Source organism: Tyto alba, unplaced genomic scaffold (genome assembly GCF_018691265.1).
Source record: "Tyto alba isolate M040663 unplaced genomic scaffold, T.alba_DEE_v4.0 Super-Scaffold_44, whole genome shotgun sequence".
NCBI classification, from domain to species: domain Eukaryota; kingdom Metazoa; phylum Chordata; class Aves; order Strigiformes; family Tytonidae; genus Tyto; species Tyto alba.
In genome coordinates this window covers 16574023-16591927 of record NW_024881320.1, presented here as the reverse complement: position 1 = coordinate 16591927, position 17905 = coordinate 16574023, and the positions used below count along the sequence as shown (strand labels likewise).

At 62.1% G+C, this 17905-nt stretch overlaps 1 protein-coding gene across 1 annotated transcript; it reads right to left on the bottom strand.

Annotated features, from left to right (window-relative positions):
- Positions 1-3867: 3867 nt before the first annotated feature.
- On the bottom strand, positions 3868-15577 carry LOC104358144 (proline dehydrogenase 1, mitochondrial-like). The gene is made up of 14 exons (XM_042805121.1): positions 15359-15577; positions 14408-14616; positions 9449-9480; positions 8964-9113; positions 8768-8832; positions 8265-8381; positions 8032-8111; positions 7677-7758; positions 7299-7391; positions 7045-7191; positions 6708-6883; positions 6518-6616; positions 6050-6138; positions 3868-4900 (listed from the first exon to the last, which is right to left on the bottom strand). Exons 2-14 carry the CDS (start codon positions 14563-14565, stop codon positions 4713-4715), a joined length of 1476 nt encoding a protein of 491 aa, XP_042661055.1. The 5' UTR covers positions 14566-14616; positions 15359-15577; the 3' UTR covers positions 3868-4712.
- Between the last annotated feature and the right edge of the window lie 2328 nt (positions 15578-17905).

Below are 17905 nucleotides of genomic sequence, written 5' to 3'. Positions count from 1 at the left end.
GGCCTGGGAACTCCCGAGCCCCGGGAGTCTGGCAGCCCAGGGGTCCGACTGATTTGAGGATCCAGCAGCTCCAGGTGCCCGGCAGCCCCAGGGTCTGGCTGTCCTGGGCGTCCAGAAGCCCCAGGTTCATGATGGTCCTGGGGTCCAGCTGTCGTGGTGGTCTGGCATCTATCTCCATGTGTCCAACAGCCCCTGGACCAGGGAGCCACGCAGGGACCCGTGGGAGCCAAGTGGTGCCTGCAGTAGCAGAGCCAAGGGGTCACAACCCTGAACAGGGACAGAAAGGCTTCAGAGCAGCCACTGGTTAACTTACCGTAGGACACAGCTGGAAATCAGGGGGACACAACTGGGCTCTCACAGCGGTCCCACAACCCTAGCACCCAGTGGGGCAGCCTGGTCAATAAGCCTCCTCAGCCTGACAGTACAGCAATACCGAATGGCCCAGGGCTTCCTTGGCCACCACCCTGTGGCAGCTGGTTTTCCTGCAAGAGACAGTCCCAGCTTGTCTGAGCTCCAGGGACGTCTGATAGCTATGTGGTGAAAGCATGGATGCAGGACACACTGACCGTCTCCCGTGTGGTAGCACAAATGCTGCTGAATAGCTGCATCAATCTCCTGCTGAACGTTGGCTGCATCCAAGGAGCTGCGGGCAGTGTGCATCTCCTGTGGAGCTGGATCTAGGGTCACGCACCCCCAGGGGGTTCCTGGGGATGTGGAGCCTCCGTCACGGCATGAGTTGGGCAGCATCCTTCTGGAGAGGATTAGGGAGTCCTGGGGGGTGTCCTGAGCACCTTCCCAGCCCTAGGATCTCTTCAACAAGCAAATAGTAAATGAGTCTGGTGGGTTCTCACCACCAACATCCTTCGGTGTTTGCAGTATATGGGGCTGATGTGCACGGAAGGCTTCTCTGCTGCTCAGACAAGAGATTCCCAATAGGGGAGTGCCTGGAGGTTTTACCGATGGGAATTATTCTTTTTTTTCCAGTTACATCCCCATAAATGTGACTGCAAGAGTCTCGCCACCGCTCACAGTGCCCAGCCATGGGCAGTGGCTTGTGTAAAGTGCACAGGCGGTTTCGAATCTACAGGACTGCAGCCTGCACGCATGCATTCTTTGCACTGACTTTCAGACACCGCCCCAGAAGCCACCGACAACCTGCAGTTTCGACATTCTGGGTTTGTAACGTCCTGTCTGGCAGGGTGCCGTGAGCCAGGCGCCCCGCGGCTGTGCTGTGATGCCACAGCAGGGAGCAGCCAGGACCCTCTGTGGCATGAAGCCGGGCAGGTGAAGCCGAGCACGTTCCTCCTTCCTGCTGAGTGACATTGGCATCGGGCCACCGGCAGGGACTTGGATGGCAGTGACCATGCTTGAGATTGCCTTTACCCCATTCCCTGTGCCACAGGTGTATCGGCAGGTTGTGGCCCACATCCCACTGGCAGCATCCTTGCTACAGAGGAAAGATCTGGTGGTTTACCCGGTATAATCCACTGACTTTCCCTTTCAGACCTGAGCTTTCAAATGGGCTTGTGGCCATTGGGTAGTTCCCACTTTTCCCCCTCTGCAGCCCTTGCACCTTTCATGTGCCCCCATCCCCTTCCACATGTTCAGCAGCAGCGCTGGGAAGTGGCATCCCTTGCCTGGCTTCCCCTGCCTCCACATCCCTGTCTCCCTTTTTGCCCCATCCTGCTTGCGGGACCTGTCTGAAGGGTGCCCCCATGCTTGGGGCAGGATGTGAAGACTGTGGTGGTCCAGTTCCCCTTCCCCTTCCCCTTCCCCTTCCCCTTCCCCTTCCCCTTCCCCTTCCCCTTCCCCTTCCCCTTTCCTTCCCACCAGGTTAACCCCTGCCATGGCAGGCTTTGGGCTGTAACCAGGGAAACAGGCTGGTCCCTCAGAGGATGCTGGCAGCCAGAGGCTGGAGAAGCTGCTGAGGATGCTGCAGGGAGGAGGCGGAGGGAGCATTTCTGGTGCTCAGGGCAGGTGCCATGGGCTGGGCGGGGTGGGGGGTTGCGTGGCCCATGGGTGTCAGCCACCCATCCTGCCTCTCCCTCTGGTCCCGGCGAGGCTGTTTGTGCCTCTGTGCAGAGCAGGCCACACCAGCACCCTCTGTGCATGGATTGATGCTTCCAATTATGCCACCATTTGCAGTTCCTTTTCCAGACTCCAGGCTGGAAATGCCCTGCCAGGTGCTTGCCTCCTGTTGAACTGTGTTTTGGAAAACACCAGAGAAAAAAACCCAACCCAGCGCTGTAGTATTTCCAAACACAAAACAAAGGAAAAATATCTCATTTTGTTGATAGTTCAAAAATCGTTGCAGGTGTTCCAGCAGGCAGGACTGCACGGCGGGGCAGGGGACACTCTTACCATACAAAGTGCTTGTCACCATCCTGCCGTGACACGGCCAAGCTCTGCTCCTTGGAAGAAACCCCTGCTCACGTGTGCGCTTGGGCTGCTCATGGCATTTGAGCACAAGGCTACCAAGATGCTTGACGCAAGGATCCAGCTCTTTCCCCTTGCAACTCCCCCTGCTGCTGTAGCCAGCAGCCTTGCAAGCCAGCGCGCTGCAGCACACGCTACCAGCATACCCGCCACCATTTCATGCCTCCTCTTCCTTTGGGACAAGCAGAAAGCAGCTTCCAGCAGCAAGAGCTAAAATTGTGCAGGGTGGGTAAAGCCTGAGATAGAGGGAAGGTTTGGTTGGGTCAATGCGCCCAGAAATAAAAGGAGCAGTTACTGTTTTCTGGCTCAGCATGGGTAAAGGTTGCTGGGAAAAGGGTGAACTGGGGGGGGGGGGGGGTGTTGCAAAAGCATCCAGTGTCTTTGGTAGACACCCTGACCCCATGCACAGCCCCTGCAAACAGCAGCACACGCACCGCAGAGACATGCTGTGGAGCTGTCCTTTCTGCCCTGCAGAGAGGGCTGGGAAGGGGGTTAACTCCAAAAAAGCAGGGGACAAGAGGAGCTGTGTAGGGGTGCACGAAGCTGCTGGCGTGGAGGCTCCAACATCTGCTCCCGCAGTAGCTCCGGGGGGGCTCAGGGGTCTTTGCAGAAGCCTGCAGCGGGCACCAGCTGCTCGTGCACCCAGCCAGCCCTGGGTCCAGCCCCGGCCCTGGGTCTCCATGCCACCGCCGCAGCGTCCTGCACGGGCTGGAGAGGCAGCCTGGTGCCGGGAGCACACCTCCTCTCCTCCCTGAAATACCAGGAGCCCAGCTGCTGCCTGCACCAGCTCTGCTTTTAAATACCAGCAACCCCAGCCCTGTGCTCCAGCCATCCTCCCTGTGCCTCCAGGTGTTTTTTAAGGCATGGGAGTCTCAGCTAGGGAAAAGGCAGGAGGTGAGCATCTCTGGAAAGCCTAAACTTTACCCCTTGAGGTTGGAGGTGGCTCACCAGAAGTGGAAGGACTGACCTGGGGGAGAAGGAAATGCTGCCTCAGCTGCTGGGCAGGGAAAAACAAACTTGTTTGTGGTCCTGCAGACCCCAAAATGAGCCCAGGCAAAACTGCCCCTAACTTGAGGCAGTGAAAAACTGCAGGGTGTGTGTCCCCCTCAAAAACAGATCTCTGAGTAGGGAGAGGCTCTCCCACAGCTGACATCCCCCTCGAGAGGTAGGAGGATGCTCCAGGGCTCCCAGCTCCCCCCGGGCCCATCACCAACAGCTCTACTGCTTCTCCCTTCCCAGGCCGGGGGAAGTTTGGCCTCACTGAGTAGAGTCCATCTCTGGCTCCTTTCCCCAAGCCCTGGCTCCAGCTCAGGCCAAAGCATGCAGCTGGAGGGAGCTGAGAGCAGGCACTAACCCCCACTTTGGGACCAGAGCAGTGAAGCGCAGCCTGGGGCCAGATGGCTGCCCAATAACTCCAAGAGAGAGACAGGAGCAAGAACAGTTACGATTTAATCATCACCATTCTCTGCAAATCCAGTGTAGAGCAGAGCCGAGCCGCGGTCTGGCTCCTGGTGCTCCCGTGCAGCCCCTGCCCCTGTCTGCAATGCAGACCTGGCCCAGCATCAGAGCTGAGGACTGTGGGCAGGAACAGCGCAGGGATGGGGCCAGCCAGCTCCCCTCGCCCCTCCTGCCCCGCTGGATGTGTGCCCGAGAAGGGACAAGCCCAGGGGGCTTTGGCTCTGCTTTAGCCCGGTGGGATGGGGGAAGAGCCTGGTCCTGGCCCAGGACCTGGGCAAAGCCTGGGAACATCTGGCCTGTGGCATCCTGCCATCATCCCAGTGACACTTCATAAGCCACTGTGGCCTCTGCTTTGACACCTGCATCCAGAGAGGTGGAAGAGCCCAAGCCCCAGCCCTGGCAGAGGCTGGAAAAGCTTCTGGCTGTGGCCAGCTGGTCCCCAAGCCACCTAGCCCGCGGCATGAAGCAGGGCAACCAAATCCCCCTGCGCAGTCCTGCAAAGGGAAAATCCCAGGACAGCATTGACTGAAGGGAGGCAGGGGGGGCTGGCAGGGGAGCCCCAGCATCTCCCCTGAGGCAGCCCAGGGCAAGCACAGCTCAGGAGCCCCTGGGATGGCAGAGGGATGTCCCTCAGGGCAGTGCCAGCTGGGGCAACCCTACAGCGTATGTGGTTCAAACAGCAACAAGGACATGTCCCTTCCCAGTGCAAAGGGTAGTGGGGAGGGGAAAGACTGCAGCAGAACTAGGATGGGGAAGGGCAATAGTGGTTATAGGCGAAGGCACAGGAGCCCCCAGGCTGGATGCCATGGTTGGGGGGGTTAGTGGTTGGGGCTGAAGAGGCTGCCTGCGAGAAGCCGCCTCTTGACCTCCCTCCAGAGAAGGTCTCGCTCCCGATTCGCCCTCTGCACGAAGCCCCTGTTCTCCTGGGCCCGCCGGGACAGGTAGGGCAGCACCTCGTTCACCGGGCCGTAGGGCACGTACTTGTAGACAGGGAAGCCGGCCTGACCTGGAGGGAGAGAGGCTGGTCAGGGAAGTACCAAGAAAGCAAAAAAAAAAAAAAAAAAAAAAAATTGAAAAAAAGAGGGAAAGGAAGTTTAAAAAAAAAAAAAAAAAAAGAGGGGGAAAACCCCAAAAAGCCTCCTTTGCCCGCAGCTCTCCTGTGCCACTCAGGCTGTGCTGCTGGAGCGAGGGATGGTGGTGGGAGGGTTGCAGTGGCCGGAGGCTGCGGTTGAGCCCCAGGGGGGGAAGCCTGGGAGCGGCCCCGGCCAGATGAGGCTGAGCCTGCCCGGGGCGGGGGGGGACGGCGGCTTGCCCCTCCCCAGCTCAGCACGGGGAGCTTGGGAACGCGCCGGAGGGAGCGGGCCGAGGTCACCAGGAGCCCTGGGAATGTCGGCAGCCAGGGCTGGGCCAATTCAAGAAGCATTCAAGCAGAAACATCAAGTTAACACATTCTTCCAGCATGACCAGAGGAGGTTGCGGACAGGCAGCCAAACCCGGCTCGCGAGGGGAACTCGAGGACGGAGCAGCATCCACGCTGGACAACTGCCCGGTCTGCCTCCTGCTGCTCTCCTGGCCTCGGGTCTCCGCTCCGGACACCGGTGTGGGCAGGGGGATCAGTCCCTGAGCTGAGCTGGGACTACCTGGACCCTTGCACGTCCCTCTGTCCGGGCCCCTGGGAGCTCCGCTGCCTGGGCCAGCAGCAGAAGGGAGTACAAGGTGATGCAAGAGGCAGTTGCCACCCCGGTAGCAGAGAGCCCAGGGCTCAGCGTGCACCTCCAGCAGAGCAAGGCGGTACTGGAGGGGTTTGCTGGCTGCCAGGGTCAGTCTCTGCCCCACCTACGAGTACCCCAATCTCATAGTCCAAAGCGGGAATCTCCCTGGCTCAACCACCACGGCTTCAACAGGGCCTTCAGGAGACAGATGCGATTCTCCATTTACATCCTCATCTACATCCTCCCCAAGCTCCATGCAGGGGTCACATCACTCCACGTAGCCAGGGAAGAGGCAACTGTCCTCTCAGCCAGTCCTGCTCTGACAGACCCGTAGCCTGGTTCTGTCCATCCTTCAGACTCCACAGCAGCTGCTCAGGGAGGCCCCGGGGGCCAAGGTGGGGCAGGAGCACGTCTGCCAAGTCCCCCCTGCTCCCAGCACTCACCCAGGGGGAAGGTGATCTGGTCACACATGCCCAGCAGCTGCCCAAAGCACACCTTCTTCTCCGAGGGGTGGATCCCAAGTTCTATCATCCTGCAAGCCAAGCCTGGGCATTAGGGAAAAGCAGAGACAGCAGAGCACGCAGGGGCAGCACGTCCCACCAGAGGAGCGGGGATCACCTCCAAGTACAAGAGCATGGCACTGACGCCACGTACCAGATGGATGCTCGGACCTGAGGGATTTGGTTTTAAAACAGCCACTGAGTTGGGGAATGGGGCCAGCTCTGCAGCTGCTGCAGGCTACCATGCTGCACCCCAGCTCCAAGCCCCAACTGAAGCCCTGAGCACCAGACGGGAGCTAGGATCCCACTGGCTGAGCACAGAGAAGACCTGACAAATCACCGCACATCTCACCACAGCTCTGCTGGGTCCCCACATCCCATGAGCTGCCACGCTGCCTCCCCAGCACCCACCTCTGCAGAGTGAATTTCACTGTGTCCTCATTGTGAGATGCCACCATCACGCTGGCTTTCCGGCTGTGCTTGATCTCCTCCAGGATATAGTCCAGGCACCTGTAAGACAGTATGAGGCTGTGTGGTGAGGCTGCTCGAGCCCGTGCCCAGTGGGGTGGGAGGGAGGAGCGTGGCCGAGGCTGTCCCCTACCTGTGGTACATCTCGTTGGTCTTCTCATAGGTGGGGTTGATGGGATCCTCATAGCCAATCTGGGCTGCCCTCTCCCGCTCCTGCTCCATGTAGGCGCCGCGGACCAGCTTGGTGCCGAAGTGCCAGCCCTCCCGGCGTGACAGCTCCACGTCCACTGTCACGTTGTCATAAGCCTCCTGGGACCAGATGGGAGAGATGGCACGAGGTCACTGCACCCGTGCCGCCTCTGCCCTGCACCTTCAGGTTGCACCATCGCATCGCCATGGCTTCAGAAGCCAAGGTCTCTGTCCAGCTGCTCCAGCAGGTCCTTTCTGCCCAGCCTCCTGCCAGACCTCACCTTCAGGTAGCACTGGTAGGTGTTGAAGACGATTGCCTGATCCCTGTTGAAGCGGCGCTGCATCTCCAGGGTGAGGCGGCTGATGGCTGGCTGGAAGTAGCTCTGCTCCGCGTCCACCATCAGCCTCACGCCCTTCTCCGTGGCTCTCTGGGGAGCGAACGACATGCAGGTTGAGCTCGTGGGGCCGTCTCCTAGGTGTCCCCCTCCGTGGCAGCGCCTGTGCCCAGCTCCCCCAGCCTCGGCACCCCCTTTACCTTAGCAAGGACATCCATCCGCTGCAGCATCCGCTTCATCTGCAGATCTTCCTCCTCGGTGAAGCGTGAGAGCAGAGGCTCCAGCTGCCCAGTCTGAAATGAGAACGGCTTGGGGCACCCTGCCCGCCTGTGGCCAGCCCTGCCCACGGGAGACAGAAACACCCCCGTGCGCAGTGTGCCCACCCTGCCGGCTTGGTGGCTGCACCCGGTGGATCACAGCACGGCCAGGCTCTGGCAGCACAGATGCCAGCCAGCACCCACAGCCACCAGCAAGCTACTGGGCAAGGCCTGGGGGCATCGGACCCGCACGCTGCTCCCTCAAACCCACAGTGCCCTCCCTGTGGGGCCACTCCAGGGGTAGCCTAGATGGGTACCCACCTGAATGTTGGGGACAAGCAGCAGCTTGGAGAGCTTGGTGCGGCTGTCGATCAGGCTGTTCCAGTCCAGCAGGTCCACAGTGCTGGGAACAGAGAGCCAGGTCCGTACTGGTGTCTCGCAGGGGCAGGGGGGGTGGTCTACCAGCTCCTGACCCCCACCAGCAAGCAGCGCGCACAGCATGTGCCACCCCGATCTGTCTTGTCACCTCCACCCAAACCTCCTCTACGCTTGGTTGCCGTGCTGAGCCAGCGCTGGTCTCTGGAGACCTGCCCTTGCCGCTGCCCCGGGAACAGGGACGAGACCCCCCCGGTGTCCCCATCCCGCAGCACCCCCCCCGGGGTCACAGCCAGCTTACCCGCTCATGCCCAGGTTCTCGCCCGTGAACCAGTGCTGGCTCTCCGCCTTGGTTGCGATGCCCAGGTTGGCCAGGGCCTCCTGCCATCAAAAGGAGCATCAGTGCCAAGGGGCTACAGGGGTCTCGCTGCTCCAGGCTCAGAGGTGTCACAGGTCAGGGCTGCTCCAGGAGCCCTTCGGCCACCAGCCCTCCCCAGCAGCACAACCTCCTCCCGCGGACATCACAGGCCTCACCTGCAGCTTCTCCGCCTCCAGCTTCATCTCCAGCGCTGCCCGCCCAGCCTGGCCCTGCTCCGCGGCCATCTGGTGGAAAAACCTCCGCCACTTCACCAGCACCTCTGAGAACTGCAGCTGTGGGGCCAGATCTCGAGGTGAAACAGCCGGGCTGGAGCCTCCGATCGATGCCAGGGCTTTGCAAGATCATACCCAGCCTGAGGCAGACCCTGACCCTATAGCAGGGCACCCTGGCCAAGCAGAGGCCACGCTTAGCAGGAGCGACCCCCCCACGTTCTCATGTTGGGACCTTTAAACTTTTAAGCTCTTCATGCGTCCCCAAAAGTTGAGGCAGGGTCTCCAGCGTGGTTTTGGGCACAGCCCGTTGATGCCCACTCCTCTCTGCCATTCGTAAAGATGCTACTGCAGCAAGCCTGGCACCCCAAAGCACCTGCCCCCACAGATGCATCACCCGTGGCCCTGGGTCTGACCCACCTCACCCTGGTCACAGCCCTGGCACTCACCAAGAACTGAGGTCTGCCCAGGGCTGTCAGCTTGATGGCCGAGAAGCCATTCTCCGAGCTGCCACCTGGATGGAGCCACAAAGACAAAGCTAGCCCAAGAGGCAGAAGGGGGGGCACCCGAGATATGGTGGTGGGCCGTAGGGTCCCCGCGGTCCCCAAGCACAGTGGGGCTGCTCGGGACACGTGGAACACTTACCTGAGGCATCGATGCAGCGCAGGAAAGTCTCCATGTGCTGGTCACACTTGGCCTCGTCAGCATAGAAATATGTGCGGGCGCTGATGACCCCACCGCGGCGATCCCCAAATCCCCGATGGGCTTGGTATTGTTTCTCCCTCTGTTCTGCTCCTGGGGTGGAAGAGGATGGAAATGGGCCATGCAGCCCTGCTGAGCTCCTTCCAAGCCTCTCCAAGAGCTTCTGCTGTGGGCACAGGGGAGAGGGGCTCTGGCTTGGACCTCAAAAGAGCCCCTGAGGGCTGCAACGTGCCCTGCCTGCTCTGCTGCCCGAGCAGAGGCTGAGCTTTGCTGGGAAGCAAGGTTGGCCAAGAACCAAGATGTTCCTCATCCAGCTCGTGTTTTGAGGCTGTGGGAACTGGGTCCTGCCCCCACACCAGGCCCACAGCGCCCAGATCAGGTGGACCTTCAGGCTATCTCCTGTTAGCAGGAGAGGCTGGGTCACTCACCTCCCATCTTCTCGGCTGCAGAGGTGCAGGAGCTAAGAAGAGAAACAGGGAAGATAAGGGCCAGGTCAGCAACCCCCTGCATCCCAGTGCTGGTGACCAGGGCAGCTCTGAGGCTCCCCTGCTGCCAGCCTGGCGCTGGACCCTGCTCTTCCCTCACCATCTCATCTCCAATGGATCAAACGCTGCTCAGCACGAGCTCCGCTGGCAGGTCAGATGCCCCAAACCCCCCTTCTGGAAGGCCTCGGAGTTTCAATATCCAGGCAAGTGTTACCTGGAGGCCCTGGGTACCACAGGGAGGATGTTCCATCCCAGGGTCCAGAGCTGCTCTCAAACAGCCCACCCCACGGCAAGGACAAGGTCAGTCCTGGTGGGGCTGGGTGCTCCATCTCCAGCCACCTCAGCCCATGGTCCTCACTGTGGTGGCACCAAGCCTCAACCCAACGCCTCCCCACCTCGCTGGCACCAGCCCACAAAGCGAGGAGCTCCTCCAGACCCGGGGCATGTCAAGACAGAAGATGCCCTGCTGCAGCTCAGCTGGCCCCCGCTCCTCTGTGCCTTGGCATTAGCCAACAACTTACAAACAAGGTCTCAGCTTCAACTCCAGATGTAATTTCAAGCCCAAGCTCTTTGCCACAGAGATAACAGGGCTCTGACAGCCCGAGGGATGCTGGCCAGGTCATGAGATCCTCCTCGAGCTTGAGAAGCTAAGTCTTCTTGCTGACACCCTAAATCCAGCCCGCACACCCAGGAACACTGCCAGCCCCCGGAGAGCAGCCCTGAGTGACAGCAGAGCCATCTCCTCCAGGACAACTTTGCTTTGGAGTTACTGTCCCCAAACTGGTTGTGCCCAACAGTGGGGGAGCACACTGCAAGATAAGCAGCAAAGCCACCCGTTCGGAGCCGGAGTTGTCACACAAGAGAGCGGAAAGGCACGTGGCATGGTCCCAGAACATGTTCTCCCACGTGGAAACCTTGTGACAGGGATTAGGGGATGCTGGAAGTATAAACAAGCTGAGACAAGCCCTTGCCTAGTGCTCCCCAGAGCCAGGAACAGCCCCGTGTTGCTCAAAGCCCAGCAAAGCCTGGCGTGAACCGGGGCAGGAGCAGCCAGAGCTCATGGGGAGCAGCAGGCACCACGTCTAGCAGGCTCTGCTCCATGATTTTGCTACCCCGAGCACAGGGCAAGAAGCTTTCTGCCCCTGAATAGAGGGTGGAAGAAAGGAGGGAGGAGACATCATACACCCAGGGATGGGGTGAGACAGCAAAGCCCACAGAGGACGGAAGGTCCCCTTGGAGCAGGCAGCGTGGTGCAGGGGAAGGCTGCAGCTGGACCATACTGCTGCGACCCCGAGGACGTGTTGAGAGAGATGGGTCTTGTGGGCAGGTCCCGACCACAGCCCAGCTGTGAACCTCAGAGCACACCTTGCACCCAGCATCTGAGGCTCTGGGGAGGAGTGGCAGGGAGCAAAGCCTCCTCCGACCTACCCAGGGTGAACGCACACAATTCAGTTAGCAAACAGCACCCCTGAATTTGAAGTGTTTTGTGTTCCTGAAGATAAACACACCCTTTCCAAGAGCATTCCTGCTGCATGACTGCACTGAGCCCTTCATCCCTGAGGGGGGGCATTCAAAGCAGTGCCATGGTGCTTTATTGTTCTGTGTCAAGCAAAATAAAGGAAGCTCCTTCCAGCTGAAGAAATAGCTCTTGCTGGATATCAGCTGCTTGCTTCGCAATATTAGTCTTGGCTAGCAAAGTTATTCCTACACCAAGTGCCACTTAACCCAGCTTATACCTGGCCATCCCTTCCGCAAACCAAGGGCAAGTCTCCCAGAGCAGGACATCTCCAGGCACTGCCCAGACGCTTCTGGTGGGCTGTAGCCAGAGAGGAGCCACCTGCGAGGCACGCTCAGGACCTGGGCGCTCACACTCACCCGAAGCATGCACAAAGCAGGTCCTCCAAGTGCGGCAAAGCAGGTTAGGAGGACTTGATGCAGGCTGCTGGATTGCTGGAAAGAGTAGTCCAGCTGACACAGCAGACTGGGGCTTTCAGGAAGTTTTTTTTTTTGTTTTTTTTTTTTTTTTTTAAATCAGGCTCAAATAAACCATCTCAGGAGAAGCACAAAGGTCCCCCTGTCAGAAATAAGTCGGCAATAATCCGTCTCACCCTGGAGGTTACCAGGAGGGTTCCATGAGCACAGCGCATTTGCTTTGCTCGTCAGCAGACAGGTCTGGCAAAGGGGATGAGGGAACAAGGGAAAAGCTGTCCCTGAATTACCACATCCAAGGAAAAGCTCATGGTCACATGAAGCCCAGACTGGAGCTATGGGTGATGCTTAAAACCTTGCAGGTAGGAATAAAGCAAAGCTCTTGGCAGAATAAAGTTCTTCAAGCCTGTCCCATGCATGGATTGCAGCATGCACCAGCCCAGGACCACCGCAGGACCTCCTTGCACAGCTTCATGCTAACCAAAAACCACCCTGTGATCCCAGGGACCCGCAGTACCTGCGGGCAGAGCACTGGGAGCAGGAGGAGAAGGGGAGGTGGCCGCTGTGGGAGGCTGATTGGCCAGGTTGGATCGTAATCCCACACTGGGGCAGATATCAGGTGTCCACGCAAGAAATCTCTAGAGGTCTAAAGCAAAGTCCACGTGCTGCGTGGCAGAGCTGTTCAGGTGTCTGACAGCGCTTGGGGGCAGGACTGTCCTTCCCCACGTTAGCACAACCCCAACCCATCTCTTGGCTTGGGATGCCCACGGGCCAGCAACGGCCCCAAGGCTGCAAGGGGACTACAACCACCCCTACTGTGGGGGGGGGTCCTTGTTTCACCCCACAGGGAACAGAAGCCCCCGCCCAGCCACAGCGCTGCCCCTCCACAGCCCAGCCCGGGCTGCACCCATCCCAAAGCCCCCAGCCCACGGGCTGCCCTGGGCGTGGAGCAGCACCCAGGCTCTGTGCCGTGTCACCCTGAGCTGGCAGCAGCCTTCAGCACGTGGCCAAGGACCCCCGGGACAATCTGGCAGAGCTCTGGGTGCCAGCCCAGGCAGGGCAGGGCAGGGATGAGCCTGCAGCAGGCAGGGTAAGTCAGTGCCTGCATGCGTTGCATTGCTGTTCCCAACCAGAAAGCCTGGGACAAGGAGTGGCCAGGACCCGTTGCTGGAGAGGAAAGGGCATTTCCCTGCTATCTCCAGCTTGCTCCAGAAGAACAAACTGCACTGGTAAGCCCAGCACGGCTCTGCCTGAGGGAGACAACAGCAGATGGCACCAGAAGGCCAAACAAACTGCTGACTGCATCTGGTTTGTACCTCTGCTTCCCGGTTGGCGGCACGGCAGAGCCCCAAAGCACTCACGGGAGGGAAGGATGTAGCTCCAGAGTCATCATCCCCCCTCGTTTGTTGGGGCAAATCCCACCGGAGCTCGGGTGGCATTGGGGAACAGGGTCCAGTGTGTGGCTTTGCCAAGCTCTCGTGGGTGGGAATGACCCCCACACAGCACAGGCAGAGCTCATCTAGCCAGCAGTCCCACACATGCGACCCCCAGATCTGCTCCAGGGGTAGACCAGCTCGCAACCCCCTCCCACCCCCCCCCCGACACCTGCCTGCCCCGTGAGCAGGCAGGGCACAGGTACAGGCAGGAACCTGCCTGCCAAAGCCCGCGGCGGTCAGCCACAAGAAAGCACTTGGCACAGGCACAGCCACAGCAAGGAGGGCAGCGATGCCAGCCTGGCAGCACCGGCACCGCCGGGTCACACCGGGGGCCAGCTCAGCCCCCCCGGGGATGCTGAGCCACGTGCCTGGACCACAGCTGCATGCCCGGGGAAGAAACCAGCCGCTCCTGAAAAACCACTGCTCCGAGCCATCCGCCCCCCCGCCACGGGCTGCAGCAGGGTATTTTGAAGATTTTATATTAAAAAGAAAAAAAGTTTGCAGCTCAGTCTACAAAGCGCTGGGACGGGCACAGCCCTGCCTCCCTCCTGTGCAGCTCTCACACCAGGGCTGCCAGGCCACGAGGGACAAGTGGGGGGGTCCCTGATAAGCAGCACCCGAGTGGGGAGCAGAGATAAGGCTGCCGGCGCGGCTGGGAGGAGGAGGAGCCCAGCAGCAGCACCTGCATCACCAAACCCCACTGGCAAATCACCCCAAAAAGCTGTTTCCACTGTATTTTTAACACCGTGCGGCAGCAGGACAGTGTCCCTGGCTGTGAACAGGGACACGGGGTTGTTGCAGCATTGCCCGGGACACACACACACGACAAACCGCCCACCCCAGTGACCGTGGGGTGCCGGCCAGTGGCCCCATCGATTGGGTGAGCGGAGCTGCCCGAAACTGGAGCTGGAATAGTGGAAAGTTTCCAGCGGCTTTGGGCTGGTGCCTGCCCTTGGCAAAGGGCGGGAGGCAGGGAAGGCTGCCCGAGATGGAGGGGGGGGAAATGTGGGAAGGGGGGGGCACCACCCCGGCTTGAGGGGGGTGGAAATGGTGGGGGAAAGCACCCCAGCGTGGTGGGGGGCTGGAGAGGGCAGGAACTTGGGGCAGAAATGGGGGGGGGGGGGGGGGGGGGGGGGGGGGCAGCACCCCAGTGTGTGCAAGGGGGTGGAGGGGGACAGGACCCCAGGGGGGGTAGGTGAAAGGGGGATGGGGGGCAGCACCCCAGAAGGGGTGTGTGTGGGGGGTGAATTGAGGTGGGGAGCACCTCTGGGTGTGCAGAGGGATGGGGGGGGGGGGGATACGGGACAGCACCCTTCTGCGTGCTGGGGCGTGGGGGCAGCACCCCGGCGCGTTTGGGGATGCGGGGGGGGGGGGGGGGGGGAGCTGAGCGCACCGAGAGGCGGGGCTGTGACGTCCCGCAACCCCCGGCTCCGCAGCCAATGGGAGCGGGGGGATGGGCGGGCGCAGCCAATAGCAGAGCGGCCGAGCCCCGCGCCCGCCCCCTCCCCGGACCCCCCCCCCCCCCCCCCGCACTCACTCCAGCTCCTTGCGCTCGGCTTCCTCGGCGCTCAGGTCCTCCTCCACGCTGTAATCCAGCACGGCGCCCACCCCGAAGGCCTGGTTCCGCCGGATGAGCGGTTTGATGGCCTCCTGGTCCTCCCCGGCCACGAACTGCCCGTAGAAGGTCATCTTCATCAGCCGCTCGAACAGCGCCTGCCCCAGCACCCGCCGGCACAGCTGCAGCAGCTGCGGGACAACGGCCACTCAGCGCCCGGCCCGGCACCGGCACCCCCCGGGGAGCGACAGCCCCCCCCGGGGAGAGAGAGCCCCCCCCCCCCCGGCCCTGGACCGGCACCCCCCGGGGAGCGAGAGCCCCCCCCGGCCCGGCACCCCCCGGGGAGCGAGAGCCCCCCCCCGGCCCGGCACCCCCCGGGGAGCGAGAGCCCCCCCCCGGCCCTGGACCGGCACCCCCCGGGGAGCGAGAGCCCGGCCCCGGCCCGGCAACCCCCGGGGAGCGAGAGTCCCCCCCCGGCCCGGCACCGGCACCCCCCGGGGAGCGAGAGGCCCCCCCCGGCCCGGCACCGGCACCCCCCGGGGAGCGAGAGCCCCCCCCCGGCCCGGCACCGGCACCCCCCGGGGAGCGAGAGCCCCCCCCCGGCCCGGCACCGGCACCCCCCGGGGAGCGAGAGCCCCCCCCCCGGCCCGGCACCGGCACCCCCCGGGGAGCGAGAGCCCCCCCCCCGGCCCGGCACCCCCCGGGGAGCGAGAGCCCCCCCCCCCCGGCCCGGCACCGGCACCCCCCGGGGAGCGAGAGCCCCCCCCCCCCCCGGCACCGGCACCCCCCGGGGAGCGAGAGCCCCCCCCCCCCCGGCCCGGCACCGGCACCCCCCGGGGAGCGAGAGCCCCCCCCCCCCCCGGCCCGGCACCCCCCGTCTGGCCCGGGATCGGCGCCCCACCCCCGGAGCGGCATCCCCCCCCCGCCACCCACCTCCCGGTTGTGCTCCACCAGCGGCCCCACAGCGCACAGCCCCAGCACCACCAGCCCGCGCAGCAGCTCGGCGCTGCTCTTGCTGCGGAACGCCTCCCGCGGGTCTCCGAAATCCACGGCGGCGGGGGGCGGCGGCGGCGGCGGCAATCCCCGCTCCGCACCCCGCGGAGGCGGCACCGGCCGGGCCCCCCCCTTGGCCGCGGGCGGTGGAGCGGCCCCGCGGGGCGCGGCGGCGGGCGCGGAGCTCGGGCGGCGGGGGGGGCGGCCCAGGCGGGCGGCGGCGGCGCGGAGGGCCCGGGCGGCGGGCGGCGGAGCCATGGGCACGGCGGGGCCGCTCCCCCCCGCGCCGCCGCTTTAAGTACCGGCCGCCCGGCGCCGCCCCCCGGGGCTCCCCGCACGGCGCGGCCGCCGCTCCGCCCCGCCTCCGCCGCGGCACCGGGAGCGCCCAGCCCCGGCTCCCGCCGACCCCCCCGCGGGGCTTTTCCCCGCGCTCACCTCCGAGAAACCCCCGAGGGGAGCCCTGGGCGCGGCTGAAGGGACCCCCCATCCCCTTGGAGCAGCGCTGGGGAGGGACAAGGGGGGGGGGGGGCAAAGATTGCCCCCGTGCCCTTGGAGGACCCCCCCAAGGAGAGCTGTGGAGGTCCCGAGGGAGCCCTGAAGCGGTCACCATCCCACCGGAGGGGCCCTGTGGGGAGCACTGAGGTCAATCCTGCAGGGCCAAGGGGCTCCTGACCCCTCGGAGCAGCCCCAGGGAGGGCCAAAGGGTGCCCCAAAAAGGGTCCCCGTCCCCTCAGAGCAATCCCCGGGGCAGGCTGCGGCGTGTCCAGCCCCCCCCCCCCGGAGCTAGGAGGCCCTTGGGGAAGGATCTCAGACCCAGGGGACCAGTCATGGGAGAGATGTTGTTGCAAGACCCTGTGCTTGCCCCTCCCGGTCTACGCATGAATAATTTGGGGGTTTCAGCTGAATCCTCCCCCGTTTGGTCGGGGTTCTTGGGTGCTTGGGGTGGCTTGAGCCAGCAGACTGGTCCCCTCAGCACGGGCTGGGGCAGGTGGGCTTCCCCTGCCCCATGGAGCCGTGCCGCGGAGAGGGCTGGCAGGGCCTTGGGAGGGTCCCAGGCAGAGCCGAGTGTCCGTGCTGCTCCTGGCAGGAGTTTGCCCACGCTGTTCCTCCCGGGCACACCCAGTGCTGAACTCCAGAGATCACCCAGCACCTTCCTGGCACCCCACGGCCAGATACGCTCCTGACTCTTGGCCCAGGGAGCAGAGAGCGGGGACCTCCCTTCCTTTTGGCAGAACTGTTTTGCGGCAGCGAGTATCACAGCTGCATCCCTTCTCCCTACCCACATCCCTTCTCTGTCCCCACATCCCCTCTCTGGGCCCACGTCCCCTCTCCGTGACCGTGTCCCCTCTCCATGCCCATGTCCACTTCTTCAGCCCCAATTTTGCGGTGGCTCCCGGAGGATGACTCCGGGCTGATGCAGACCTGCCCAAACCCAGCTCCTCAGTGACATCTTGTGCCTGGGGATGCTCAGCGCAGGCAGCAGCAGGCCTGCGAGGTTTGCTGGGGTGGTCGGTGGTCCCCCACTACGTCCTGAGTGGGGTGGAGAGGAAGAGCCCGAAGCTTTGAGAAGGCTTCGGCAGCTGAGATGCAAAACTTTCCCAAAGCAACCCCCAGTCCGGCCAACTGTAACTGCTGTAAAAGTCTGGCCCCGTCTGGATGAGGTACAGCTACCACAGGGCCAGCAGTACAGGAAAAATGAGCTGCAGCAAATGTTTTTTCCTCCGTGCCCCAGCACTGGCATTGTAATTAGCAGTGAAACCAGGGAGGTTCCTTGAGCAAATCTGCAAGGTTTCCTTTTGGGACGTCTCATCCTCCCATGGTGAGACCCAGGCAGTGTCATTGCCCCCTAACAGAGCTGGGTAAAAAGTTAGCTATGAAAAAGCAACAATTTCCTTCAAAATATTCCTGTGTTGCATTAACTCTTTCATGCTATTTAGGGCAAAATAATTCACCTCAAGTTCCTTGCCATGACGAGGTTGTGCACATGAAATCTTAGGCACAGTTCAAACTCCTGTTGAGGAAAACAAAGCCAGTGTTACACCGAGCTATATTAAAACCTGAGGAGCAGACGCTACTGCTGCAATTAAAAACTTTTAATCAGCTGTAACTTTTGCTCCTTTTTTAGCCTCAGTGGTGCCAGGCCAAGCCATGCTCCCTGTTAACCAACAGGCACAGCCAGGCCTCCCTGCTGTGGCAGGGAGCTCATTTCTCAGCCAGGTGCCACACAGAAAATTCCCTTGAAAGTCTCTCATGGCATCAGTCATCCTCGGGAAATACCCACCTGAGCTTATCAGGGAAAGTTTCTGAGTGCTGCCCGTTGTGCTGGCAGAGCTGGGAGCCCTGCAGCGTCGGTGGAGCCTCCAGGCACGGAGGGGGAGTTCGTGGTGCATGAGCAGGGCTGAGTTTCCGGAGGAACTCTAGTCTCAGATCCGAATGCGAAAATGTAATGTCAGAAAGCCACGTTTCATTGGAAAGTGAAATCTGATG

Excerpts from the sequence above, each read along its gene's own strand:
- LOC104358144 (XM_042805121.1), bottom strand. The coding sequence starts at position 14,565 with ATGAAGATGACCTTCTACGGGCAGTTCGTGGCCGGGGAGGACCAGGAG. Across the intron at positions 9,481-14,407 it reads GCCGAGCGCAAGGAGCTGGA|CTCCTGCACCTCTGCAGCCG; the intron begins GTGAGTGCGGGG and ends TTCTCTTCTTAG. Across the intron at positions 7,192-7,298 it reads GGATGGATGTCCTTGCTAAG|AGAGCCACGGAGAAGGGCGT; the intron begins GTAAAGGGGGTG and ends TTCGCTCCCCAG.